The sequence below is a fragment of the Silurus aristotelis genome (assembly GCF_946808225.1).
Source record: "Silurus aristotelis genome assembly, chromosome: 20".
NCBI lineage: Eukaryota > Metazoa > Chordata > Actinopteri > Siluriformes > Siluridae > Silurus > Silurus aristotelis.
The window spans coordinates 3071974-3085749 of record NC_139593.1 but is presented as its reverse complement, the minus strand read 5'-3'; the positions used below and the strand labels follow the sequence as shown (position 1 = coordinate 3085749).

Below are 13776 nucleotides of genomic sequence, written 5' to 3'. Positions count from 1 at the left end.
TGATGCCTTATGATTTCTGTGCATTATGATAAATGCTAAATTTTTTAATTGTGTAATATTATTATTATTATTATTATTATTATTATTCCTTGGCAGCAATTTATCAGTGCTATATATAGTCCCAAATAATAAAAAAAAAAAATCATTGTTCATCATATTCACACTCTTTTAATCAACAATTCTGTACATTTAATGTGCACACAAACACACACAGTTCATTTTCACACATCTCCTCTGCGTTATGTTCAGTGTGAGACGTGTGTGTGTGTGTGTGTGTGAGAGCAAAATTATTCAGCCTTGATCATATTGTGAAGGCGACTTACACTCTCGTTTGTAGTAAATACCAGTCACGACATCTCTCTCTGCCTGTATCACAGATATGTCACATCAAACACACACACACACACACACACACACACACACACACACACACACACACACACACACACACACACACACACACACACACACACACACAATAAGGAACAGGTATAAAATGGCATCAGAATTTTTTTTTATATCAAACAGTTTTTATTATAAATATTTGTTCATTTCAAATATACAGATTTATATATACATTATAATATATAGAGAAATAAATAGAAGGATGATTGGGGGATGGATGGATAAATGGATGGATGGATGGATGGATAGATGGATGGATGGACAGGGATGGATGGATGGATGAACAGGGATGGATGGATGGATGGATGGACAGGGATGGATGGATGATCATGAGAGTTGAACAGTCCATTTATCATGTAAAGGGAGGTTATGAATAGGATGAAGGGGTAAATCGAGGTCACTGGATGGGGCAGGCCGGATGTGTCCCCGCTTTTCTCAGCTTCATGCTGTGTGTTTGCTCCTCACGTGAGGCGAGGGCGAGCTGTAAGTCCGTCCCGTAGCTCGGTCTGCGTGCGAGCGGGTGAACCGCCCCGCACGCCGCCTCTCCACCGCGCTGACGCGCCACCCGCAGGATGTTGTGGTACGAGCGGATGGACAGCTTGCGGTGCCGGGACGGTCCGGTCTCGACTGGGAGCCCTCCTCTCTCCGCCAGGGCCGCGAACACCTCTTCCAGGTTCCTGCTCTCTTTAGCAGACGTTTCGTACAGCGCGCAGCCCTCTGCGAAGGCGAGCAGGGCCTCCGTACGCGACACCGCGTGCTGCTCGACAGGCAGGTCCACCTTGTTCGCGCACACCACCAACGGAACGTTGCTCCCTCGCGCCTTCGAGCGCAACAGCGCCGCCTTGGCGGAGGAGATCTCAGAGCGCAGAGCGCACACTTCGTCAAACGAGCCGCGGTCGTCCACGCTGAACACCAGCAAGAAGATATCTCCTGCAGGAACAAACATAAACACCATCAGCGATCCGATCTCAAAACAAGGAAATTTGATCCTTAGAACAAAGTGTCAGTAATTGAATGGAAACTACTGGTGTGGGTCTGTACTGGTTATTTGTTTCCTATGTGGACAATAAAACCCTATGGTAGGTTGTGGATCACATTTTGGTGTCCACTGAACACGTCAGAGAGCCTTCAGATTACAAGAAGGTTCTACACTGGTACATTTGGATCAATGATGGTTTAATGATGTACATCAACACATTGAGGATGGACTTTAGTGCATAGTGGAAAGCATTAAGATTTTTTTTTTTCCATGTGGATTTGGTTGTTTATATCAGCAAGTTCTTCTCAGATGATCACAGAACCAGATTTTCAAGCTACGATTTCAAGTAAAGGTTCACAGAAAAAGAGGATGGTGGCTAGAAAGAGTTCAAATATGATGATCGATGCATTTTTATGGTTTAAAACGTTCGCTCAGCATGTGAACGTCACCTGACACCCTGAAAACCTAAGATGTCTTAGAGATATGGAGAAATGCTCAGGTTTCAGGCATAAAACGTGTTTGTTTATTTTGTTTCTTATGGTAAAAACAGATCTTTCGATTTGAGATTTTCCACCTGCAATTGAAGTTTGATTTGTTTGGAAAATTTCCGCTTCAACTCAACACAATCCAGCGATCATTAGTGATAAGTGATTATTTTTCAGAAAAAAACTGTTTACACGTAAAACGCAGGAAACAAAGTCTGGCTGGGTTTTTATTAGAAATCAACTTGTGCATGTGGAAAAAGTGTGTCCATTTTTTTGATACACCTGTTACATGAGTTTTCTATTTATCAAGCCACATTTATGCATAAACATTTATACATATTAATTTATATATTTTTTTTCATGGAAATGTATAGTTTTGCAATCAAATTTAGATTTATTTGCAAAACAGAATTTCCACAAATCCAGTTCAATGTTCAATCCACATTTTTTAAACTAAAAAGCTAAACATTTGAATTTAGAATTTGCATAGATTAATATGCACACATTTGATATCTTTGATCTGTTTGATGTTTGCAAAAAATATTTGCAATAATAATAATTCCTATGCAGAAGAGACCAGGAACATATTTTGACAATTTCCTATAATTCTAAAACTTGTAGGAACAATTCTAGGTGTGTGTGTGTGTGTGTGTGTGTGTGTGTGTGTGTGTGTGTGTGTGTGTGTGTGTGTGTGTGTGTAAACACGTACCAGTAAGGATGGAGAGTCTGCGCTTGGCAGGGAAGTCCCTCTCCCCGCTCGCATCCAGGATGTCCACCTGGTAGGTCTCCCCGCGGATGCTGTAGACTTTGCGGTGAAAGTCCTCCCTCGTGGGCTCGTACTGCTCATCGAAGCCGTCCCTCAGGAACCGCTTGAGGATGGCAGTCTTGCCGACGCGCGGAGCTCCGAGCACCACCATCCTCCTGCAGTTCTGCGGCTTCGGCCCGGCGCTCAGCGCCTCCCGTGCGCGCAGCACCGCCGCCGTCTGGCTCCGCTCCTCGTCCGCTCTCGCCTTCTTCTCGCGCCGCTTGATGAGCTGTGACGCCGCCAGCCTCTGCACTCCGAGTCCCGCTTTGGAGATGGTGGCCGCTACCCCGAGCACTCCGAGTCCTCCAAGCCCCAGGCCGGTCAGGAAGCTCGGGTGGAAGGCAGGCGCGCGTCCGGGCTGCATGCGCGGCACCGTGGAGCTCTGAATGTCCTTTGGCTTCGTGTCGGTCAGTGCCGGGGACATCAGTGGAGATGATCAGTGGAGGTGAAGTGATCGACTCGGATCACAGTGTGTGAGTGTGTGTCAGGTGGAGAGTTAGATGCTCAGATGTTCAGTGCGCCTCTTCAACCCGCCTTATATACCCAAGCAGCCTGTATGCAGGAGCGACTGCTTCAAAACTGGACTTTCAAACTGGTCCAACCTTCTGAAATTTCACTCCATGCAGGAGGAGAAGAGAGCATGCAGGTGGAGGAGAGCTGGTTGCAGACATGATGATGATAATTAGTATTAATGATTATTAGTATTAAGGAGATAAATCTAAGCCTGAATATATGCTATCATCCAAACACACACACACACACACACACACACACACACACACACACACACACACACACACACACACACACATAACCTTATATCAGGCCCAGCCTTCTGCTGCCATCATAACTACTCTCATATATTTTTTGTCTTTGCTACTCTTTATCTCAGGTAAGAGAGATGTTCTAGTTGTTCCTGTTATTGCCAAAAGTTTGCAGACATCTGGTTATTTAGTCCAGTTTTAGTCCTACTTTGCCCTTATAATTTTCTCCAATCTTCTGAGAAGATCTTTCACTAGATTTTGGAGTGAGCTTGTGGACATTTTTGTTAGTCACCCACAAGGTTGTTGGTAAATTCAGGTACTGATGTAGGGGATGTGAGGAACCCTGGGGTGCAGTCAGCACTCACATTCATCCTAAAACTGTTTAGTTGGGTTTGGAGCTCTATAGGAGGCCACTCAAGATCTTTCTCTTCACATGCTTCCTGCATTCTGCCATGCTGGTGAAAATACGCTTGCAAAGATTAGCACTGAAAGAACTTGTCCTCGAAGTGGTTCGTGTCCAGATGATTCTGGAGCTCCTCTTGGCTTGGGAACTTGGACGTGCAAATGATGCACTGGCTGTGTAAAGGAATATCTTCATGAAGCTCACTTTGTGCACAGGGGGCACTGCCATGCTGGAACAGGACCCTAACCTAACCCTAACCCGTCCTGTGCAACTGTGCCTCCAGCTTTGTGATAACAGTTTGGAGGAGAACCACATATAGCAGGAAAGGTCAGGTGTCCCAATTCTTTTGTCCATGAAGTGTAAATTGATGCCCATTAGATGTTCCTGAGTTTCTGACATTTGACATTTTCATGAACACCATGTTCAGACATGTAGGAATGGACTGATAATGATGCAGGAGATGAGGAAACTTCTGATCGACAACAGGTACAATTTTGTATCAAATCACTCAGCATACAGTCAGAGAACAAGGAACTATCATGTGGCAGTGTGTGTGTGTGTGTGTGTGTGTGTGTGTGTGTGTGTGTGTGTGTGTGTGTGTGTGTGTGTGTTCTTGCAGTGGAACATGACGTTTTACCTGCTGTGTCTGTTCATCTCTTTATGCACTTTCTAAAATGACACTTCACACCCAGGACACTTTCCTTCTGCAGGATTATAGGATTTATTTTTATACGTATCTCCCTGATTGAGAGCTGAGACTCTGGTGGTGAAATGTCGGTGCACTGCCTCCTGCCTCAGTGTCTCATTCAAATCATTAAATCAAACAATAAATCAAATAGTCCTAATTTGACATTCCTGGGTGTAGACATCACCTTTGTGCTTTCCAGGAACCTCTAAAACCTCCACGCTCTTGGAAAGGAATAAACACCTAGCAGCAACTGCAGCTTCTGAGGAGGATAAAGAAAGATCATCCTGCTCCTCATGTCATGGTGAACTTTTCCTGCTGTGTTGTAGACAATATTCTTACAAATCCCTCCAACACTGACTTCTAAATACTTTACAGCTTCATATCAGACCGTTCCTCTCATATTTGCACCTACTCCTGGCCTCACCCTCACTTTATCTCAACCTCACATCAACCTCAAATCAGGCTCAACCTAATCTCAACCCCAACTTCACCCCAATCTCATTTTAACCTCACCCCAATCGAAACCTTAATCTCACCTTGACCTCACCTTAATCTCACTTTGACCTCACCTCAATCTCACCCCAATCCCAACCTCAAACTCACCTTAACCTCACCCCAATCCCAATCTCGACCTCACCTTAACCTTACCTCAATCTCACCGTAACCTCACCCTAATTTTACCTTAACCTCACATCAACCTCACCTCAATCTTACCTTAAACTCACACCAAATTCAACCTCAATCTCACCATAACCTCACCCTAATCTCACTTTAACCTCACCCCAATCTCAACGTCAATTTCACCCCAATTTCAACCTCAATCTCACCTTAACCTCACCCTAATATCAACCTCAAACTCAACCTCACCCCAATCTTAACCTCAATCTCACTTTAACCTCACCCCAATCTTAACCTCAATCTCACTTTAACCCTCACCCTTAACCCCAACCTTATCTCAACATCACCCTCCTGCACCATCACTCGGATTTATTTATTTATTTGTTTATTTAACTGTATTACAGCACACAGTTGATCTTTGACTCTACACTGTTATATGAACTGTTGCTTGGTGAACGAATAGGCTGAATTTAAACCGCATTTTATTTCCTCTGCACTCGTACTATAATGATGATTATGATGATGATTATGATGATGATGAGGATGATGATGTAACTGTGACATTTGAAAAGATGTGATAATGTAAAATAATGTATCTTATTCAATGCTATATATATATATATATATATATTATATAGCATTGAATAAGATACATTATTTCACATAAGAAAATTGTAGATTCACACTGAAGGCATCAAAACTATGAATTAACACATGTGGAATTATATACATAACAAAAAAGTGAACTGAAAATATGTCATATTGTAGGTTCTTCAAAGTAGCCACCTTTTGCTTAGATTACTGCTTTGCACACTCTTGGCATTCTCTTGATGCCTACTTTGAAGAACCTACAATATGACATTTTCAGTTCACTTTTTATATATATATATATATATATATAAAATAGAATATTACATACGTATAATTCAATTACATTCAATATTATACATTACCATTTATATATATATATATATATATATATATATATATATATATATATATATATATATATATATATATATATATATATATATATATATATATATATATAATTCCTATTCTGTACAGTAAATATGGAAATCCCCTCCTACTGAAGCAGTATAGATTATAGATACAGTAATATAGATTATATTTAAATATATATTGCATTTAAAACCATAAATATTCACTACAGAACCAAATCACCAGTGAAAGTAAAAGAGAGAAACTACTAAACCACTAAACTACTAAACCACTAAACTACAAAACCACTAAACTACTAAACCACTAAACTACGAAACCACTAAACTACTAAACCACTTAACTACTAAACTACGAAACCACTAAACTACTAAACTACTAAACCACTAAACTACTAAACCACTAAACCACTAAACTACTAAACCACTAAACTACTAAACCACTAAACTACTAAACCACTAAACCACTAAACTACTAAAAGTGAGAATAGTAAGTATGAAGTAGGCGGATATGAAAATGATCACCGGAAATGATGATATACAGTTCAGGTATGTTTGGGGAAGAATAAACAATGTTCTAGACTGTATTTATTATTTCTTTATTATTTCTGAAGTTTGTTTTTGGGCTATAAAAATAATAATTCGTCTTTAAATAACAGGATGAAGCTCCGTTTACTTTAATAATAATTTATAATAGTTTATAAACACTTTCAGCATGTGCGCGCGCGCCCGTGAGTTTAAAACTGTGTTCCAAACCCGGAAGTAATAACACATGTGCGTCCGTTGCCATGGCAACCTCAGCACGCGCAGACACCGTGTCCCCTGTTGAAGACGGTCCCATTCGGATTTGGACTCGTACACCGGTGCAGTATTCAGGGCGTGTTTCAGTGCGGCTTTACCCCTACACAGTGCCCCAGATCAGTTACTCAGTGGATTCGGTGAACCGCTTCAGCTTTAACAACACAACTTCTCCGCGACAGCGTTTCAGCCAGAGGTTCCACCAGCTGCTGATTTCCAGCTGTTTCGACCCCGTGTAGAGAAGAAGCCCGATAGAGTACATGGCAGGAGTCAGGAGAGCGAGTCGAGCATCTCACAGAGACTGCAGAGCTCCGGAGATATCTCCACCTGGTAGGAATCTCCCATGGGTTTAGCAGAGATCTGTTTACCGCCGAACCACGCCCCTGTTGTGTTCTGCATCCTGATTGGTCAGAAAGCGTTCATAAGTTCGACAATGGTGCAGGTTTCTAATAATAAATAGAGAATAAAACAGATCTATCTATCTATCTATCTATCTATCTATCTATCTATCTATCTATCTATCTATCTATCTATCTATCTATCTATCTATATTAAAAATAGTAATTCATTGGCTAGCTAGACAAAACAGACAGCTAGCTAGCTAAATAGATAGATAGATATCTGTTTGTCTATCTATATATCTATCTGTCTGTCTGTCTGTTAAATTTTAATAATATTAACGAATTAGCTAGACAAGCAGACAGACAGACAGACAGACAGACAGACAGACAGACAGACAGATAGATAGATAGATAGATAGATAGATAGATAGATAGATAGATAGATAGATAGATAGAATGTTATTGTTTTTGTATGCAGGAACACATCAAACAGAAGTGCAAATATTTGTATTTTGCAAACTGACAAGTACATCTGCTGCTTTCACTCATCTCAGAGTAATAAACTTAAAGATATATACGTGTGTGTGTGTGTGTGTGTGTGTGTGTGTGTGTGTGTGTATGAGAGAGAGAGAGATGATGATGATGATGATGGAGTGATTGTATAACACTACCCAGAGCTAGGTGTGAGGTGTTACAGGATGTTAGTGCACTATGTGGCGGTGAACCACAAGCTCTCACACATTTCCCTGAATTACCACTGTACACCGTGGTCACGTTCCAGCACTGAGTATCGAACAGCTGAAATATTCGTTACATTAATCTGGATGTCGTCTCTGCTCGGGATGAAGATGTTGACTCCTGGTGCTGTTTATTTCCTTCTGGTTCTCATTTAAATGTTTTCTTTCGATCTCAAAACGTCTTTTTTTAAATCACTGTATTCATCATATACATTCCACCACACGGCCTGGAGTGTGTGTGTGTGTGTGTGTGTGTGTGTGTGAGAAACCTTTGGTAGACTTCTCAGGAAGGACACATGCTGCATTTGCTTAGTATTGCGGAACCAGGTGAGGTTCTCTGGCAGGTGCAGAGGTGGAGTTTGGTGTTCATGAAGGTGGAGAGCGCATTTGTTGGAACGGAGTGAATGAAACATGGTAGAAGGAACATGTTGCGTTAGTGATTCTGTAATACAGAGGTGTGTGAGTTCTCCTGACCTCCACAACTTCATCACAGCAAATCTGTTCAAAAGGGAATAAACTGTGTAACCGTAAACGGCCAAAAAACCCATTAAGTATGAAAAAGCTGCTGAATACAGACAGTGGCCTGCCTGCTGTACTGACCTATTACACCTCCCTGTGTGTGTGTGTGTGTGTGTGTGTGTGTGTGTGTGTGTGTGTGTGTGTGTGTGTGTGTGTGAGACCCAGTAACACTTTTGCTTAATGGACAATGGTCTTATGTGAGACACCGTAGTGTGTGTGTGTGTGTGTGTGTGTGTGTGTGTGTGTGTGTGAGTATGTTTGTCTCTGTGTGAATGTGTGTGTGTCTTAGTGACCCCAGTAACACTTTTTGTTCCATGGACGATGCTCTGTGTGTGTGTGTGTGTGTGTGTGTGTGTGTGTGTGTGTGTGTATATTTGTATGCGTGTACATGTTTGTGTATGTGTGTATATGCTTGTGTTTGTGGTAATATGCTTGTGCTTGTGTGTAATGTGTGTGTGTGTGTGTGTGTGTGTGAGTGAGTATGTGTGTCTCTGTGTGAATGTGTGTGTGTCTTAGTGACCCCAGTAACACTCTTTGTTTCATGGACGATGCTCTGTGTGTGTGTGTGTGTGTGTGTCTCTGTGTATATTTGTATGTGTGTACATGTTTGTGTATGTATGCTTGTGTGTAATGTGTGTGTGTGTGTGTGTGTGTGTGTGTGTGTGTGTGAGTTTATGTGTGAATGTGTGTGTCTTAGTGACCCCAGTAACACTTTATTTTCTTACATGGACGACGCTCTGTGTGTGTGTGTGTGTGTGTGTGTGTGTGTGTGTGTGTGTGTGTGTGTGTGTGTGTAAATTTGTATGTGTGTACATGTTTGTGTATGTTTATATACTTGTGTTTGTGGTAATGTGCTTGTGTGTGTGTGTGTTTGTGTGTGAGTGTGAGTGTGTGTATGTTTTGTGTGTGTGTCTTAGTGACCCAGTAACACTATAGTTTGCTCCATGGACGACGCTCTGATTGCATATGTTTGTGTGTGTGTGTGTGTGTGTGTGTGTGTGTGTGTGTGCTTTCAAGCACTGATTGTGTGGGAACAGTTGGTGACACACACAAATCAGTGTGTAAGATTCACTAACCCAGATCTTCAGCTCCAGGAGGCTTAATGAGAACCAGGTGTCCTCTCTCTCTCTCTCTCTCTCTCTCTCTCTCTCTCTCTCTCTCGCTCTCTCTCTCTCTCTTACTCACTCTTTCTTTTTCTCTCTCTTTCTCTTTCTCTCTCTCTTTCTGTATGTCATTTCTCTCTGGGTCATCTTTTGTCCGAACATGTGGGACGTGCCTACTGTTCCTTTCCAACCAGCAGTACTGAAAGAGAGAGACAAAAGAAACCCCTGAAAGAGGAAGTGAGGGGCGGAGATATTTAATCTATTAACTAATAAGAGCTGCATTGTAAAGAGCGATATACGAGGTTATGGAAGGAGGTCAGTGTGTGAATTATTGCGTACGTGTATGGATGTATGTAACAGGGTCGTCACTGTCTCGCTCGTCTTTTCTCTGGATCAGGAAGACCTGCTGGAGGTCAAGTGTTTGGTCATAACTCGGTCTTGGAGAACTTGTTGTGATGGCGATGGCTGTCCGTGGTGCTGATGTCAGGTCCATATACCTCGTCAACCCTCCCGTACGAGCTTCGCTCATTAATCGAGCGGTTGCTACGGAAATGAGATGGAACGAGTGCATTAATACGAACCTGCACTATGGACCAACTGGAAACCAGTCAACACCTCCTGGCCAATCAGAATGCAGAATTTAACAATCATGTGGTGGAACGATGGTTGTAATGATAATCATAATCAACTGGTCCGATGGTGCGATATTCCACACGATCGGCTCGTGACTTATGACTCGTGTCGCTTTGACACGTCTCTAAGAAACAGATTCAAATCACTGTCTGAACGTGTCTTTCAACACAATCGGGTCTGTGACCTTCATCGGTGTGTAGCAGGAGAGCATTCACTGTTGGAGCATCGGCCTTCATTCTTCAGAGAAGAATGCAAAGTGAAGGAAACAAAAGAAAGTGAACATGTTGTAAGAACTTCAGGACAAGTCTCTTGTACTGAAACATGGAGTACAGAAACCATGGACCCCTAATAGATAAAGGTACCTATTACATCCTTCCCGTGGGCTCACCACCTGCAGGAGGGACCGTAAGGGACGGTGCTGTGAGGATTGGGCAGCAGTCGAAGGCGGGGGCCTGCTTAGACTGCTGCCCCCGCGACCCGAATTACGGATAAGCGGGAGAAGATGAATGAATGAATACCTATTACATACATGATATATAATGTATGTTCTTTTCCTTTTTTCTTGTTTGTGGCTCAGATAAAAAGCAAGGGAAGGTGTCAGAGGAATGTCTGAATGTGGAGCAGGGGATGAGTGCCACCATGAATAGAGAGGACCTCCTGGCTCTGACCATCGGACCCGAACATCTAGAGAAGGTATGGCAAAAGGGAAATTTTATATATAAACATTAGGCTAAATAAAGATTTGATCCCCTGCTGATTTTGTCCATTTACCCCCCTTACAAAGAAATGAACAGTCTAGAATTTTTATGGTAGCTTTATTTAAACAGAGAAAGCATAAAAAAGAAAAAAATGGAAAAATAGTATTAATTATTATATATAACCAACCAGCAAGAGTTCTGACTCCCACATACCCGAATTAATCCTGTACCTTTAAGAAAGAACTCCTGATATTAACTTATTATGTGTATAAAAGACACCAATCACAGAATCATCCTCTTCCTTCAAACCTCTCCACAACTATGGGCGAGACCAAAGAGCTGTCAAAGGACATCAGGGACAAGACTGTAGACCTGCACAAGGCTGGAATGAGCTACAAGACCACCAGCAAGAAGCTTGGTGAGAAACAGACCACTGTTGGTGTGATAATTCGAAAATGGAAGAGATACAAGAGAAGTCAATCGCCCTCACTCTGGAGCTGCGTGCAGAATCTCATCTCATGGGGTGAGGATGATTCTGAGAACGGTATGAGATCAGCCCAGAAATACATGGGTGGAGCTTGTTAATAATCTCAAGAAAGCAGGGACTGCAGTCACCAAGAAAACCATTGGTAACACTGCACATGAACAGACCTGTCTGAAGTTTGCCAACGAACACCTGAATGATTCGGAGAAGGTTTGAGAGAATGTGATGTGGTCAGATGAGACCAAAATGGCGCTTTTTGGCATCGACTCGTCTCGCCGAAATGCAGAATATGACCCAAGCACACCATCGCCACAGTCAAACATGGAGAAGGAAACATTCTGCTTTGGGGCTGTTTCTCTGCTAAGGGTACAGGAAGACGCCACCACGTAACCGAGGCCATGCACTGTAGAATCTTGGATGAGAACCTTCTGGTCTCAGCCAGAACATATGGCCAAGACAACAATCTGATGGTCTTGAAGCCCATTCCAGCCTTGTGCAGGTCTACAGTGTGGTCCCTTTGACAGCTCTTTGGCCCCCTGGTGGTGGAGAGGTTTGAATGGAAGAGGTTGATTCTGTAACTGGTGTCTTTTATACACTAGTTGATATTAGAAGTTCTTTCTTAAAGGGACACTGAGTATTTATTAAGTACAGACGCTTTCCACTTTCCGAACTTGCAGATACGGAGAAACCTGTCTTTAAAGAAAAATTCTAAACGGAGGAGAGCCGCCGCGAGCTAGTCATCGACCATCACGAGTTTACATGATGCACACTGGACTCAGGAGAATGATTTTTTTTAAGTGAATTTTTGTTTTTATAAATTTGTATGTCCACGCTTTTTTTTTTTTTTTTATTTTATTTGCAGCTTTCTGAAATCATCATCATTTTCGAAAAGCCTCCTTTTTCAAAAGGATCCAATTTCGAAGGTGTTTTTCAAAAGGCTACATTTTTTTTCCGTTAATTAAAAACGCCGTCTCAGCGTGGACGGAAGGCCAAACCGTTTTTAAAACAAAAAAAACATTTTAGTGCGAACGTGGCCAAAAGCCATTTTTGTTAATGAGTTTAGTTCATCAGAGATTTTGACTCCGACATACAGCAGAGGTTGTAACGTCACGCATGTTATTATTGTTGGTATTTAAGATCCTTATTTCAGATGTTAATTTTGGTCTTTAAAAATCTCTGCATGTTTGGGTCTGGAAATGTATGGAATTTTGATGGACTTCTTTAAGAACACAACGTTTAACGTTCTCAAGATGCCATTATCGGACACCAAGTGGACATTAATGAGGGTTCTATCATGTTGATACACACACAGCTGCGACCCCCTCAACCCCCGAAAGACTCCCAAAAGCCTCGAGCCACGAGTCGTGTGCTGGTCCGTAAGACTCGTCCTCCTGAGGATCTCGGGACGGGTGTGAAGGTAGCCATGGCGAAGCTCCTCCCGAAGAATGCTGAAGTGCAGCCCATGGGTTATACAGGTAATCATTTAGGAAATGTTTTTTTTATTGAGTTATATATAAATAAATAGCCAAGCCAATCTTTTTCTAACTATTTAGAAGATCCAGGAGGCCCACGCTTTGATGCCCATGGAATGGTATTGCCGCACAGCATTCTAGGAAGTCTGGAGGACTTTAGGAACGAGATGAAGGCTAAAGGAGAGATAGAGGTTGGTGTTTTATTCCGTTGAGACAAAGTAAAATTCGACTTTCATTGCTTACACGTTTTACCTGTTTGTCTCTCAGCTCATGAATCGGATTCCTGATGGGAAGAAACAAGCACTTTTTGACTTTGAAATACAGAAGCCTAGGGAGAAGACCAAATCCCACGCACATTATGAGCAAGATCATCAACGACATGCCCTCAATCACTGGTGTCAGCACATGGCTGAGAGACGCCGACAGCAGAACTTTATCTCCAGTAAGTTGTTCAGGTTTCACGCGTTTTCCGGTGCAGAACCAAGAGGTTCTACTGGTATTTCAGTGGATATGCAAGAACTTAGAGCTGTGCAAGAGCTGTGATTCTGAGCTTTATGGAGACTCAAGTAGCTTCCAGGGTTTGATGAAGCTAAAAATACACGTATTAACTGACCTCTGAACCCTGGTTGCATAAACACTGCAGCACTGGAGGATGCAGGAACTGCAGAGAGAGCCGTATTTGGCCAAACACAGAGTGGTGAGTCAGAGTCACGTAGCCTACACCAACAGCCTACGCTTAGGGTAATCCCTCAACCCTGTGTGTGTGTGTGTGTGTGTGTGTGTGTGTGTGTGCGCTACAGAACACACTGTCTTTTCACACAACTGTGGAAATGTTCACATAACACACACAGCAGATTGAATCATTTTAAGATGAGTTAGTGTGCA

The 13776-nt window shown here is 42.3% G+C and overlaps 2 protein-coding genes across 2 annotated transcripts in view; one reads left to right on the top strand and one right to left on the bottom strand.

The window, feature by feature from the left end:
• Positions 1-522: 522 nt before the first annotated feature.
• Positions 523-3284, bottom strand: rasd2b (RASD family member 2b). Its single transcript, XM_083522168.1, has 2 exons — positions 2579-3284; positions 523-1335 (listed from the first exon to the last, which is right to left on the bottom strand). The coding sequence occupies exons 1-2, from the start codon at positions 3096-3098 to the stop codon at positions 803-805; spliced, it is 1053 nt and encodes a 350-aa protein (XP_083378294.1). The 5' UTR covers positions 3099-3284; the 3' UTR covers positions 523-802.
• A 3590-nt stretch (positions 3285-6874) lies between these two features.
• mycbpap (mycbp associated protein) overlaps positions 6875-13776 on the top strand; it is a 24204-nt gene continuing 17302 nt past the window's right edge. Inside the window, 5 exon segments of the mRNA XM_083522167.1 lie at positions 6875-7234; positions 10815-10930; positions 12732-12894; positions 12973-13082; positions 13159-13333. Of these exon segments, the coding sequence (XP_083378293.1) occupies positions 7165-7234; positions 10815-10930; positions 12732-12894; positions 12973-13082; positions 13159-13333 (634 nt within the window). The 5' untranslated portion in view covers positions 6875-7164.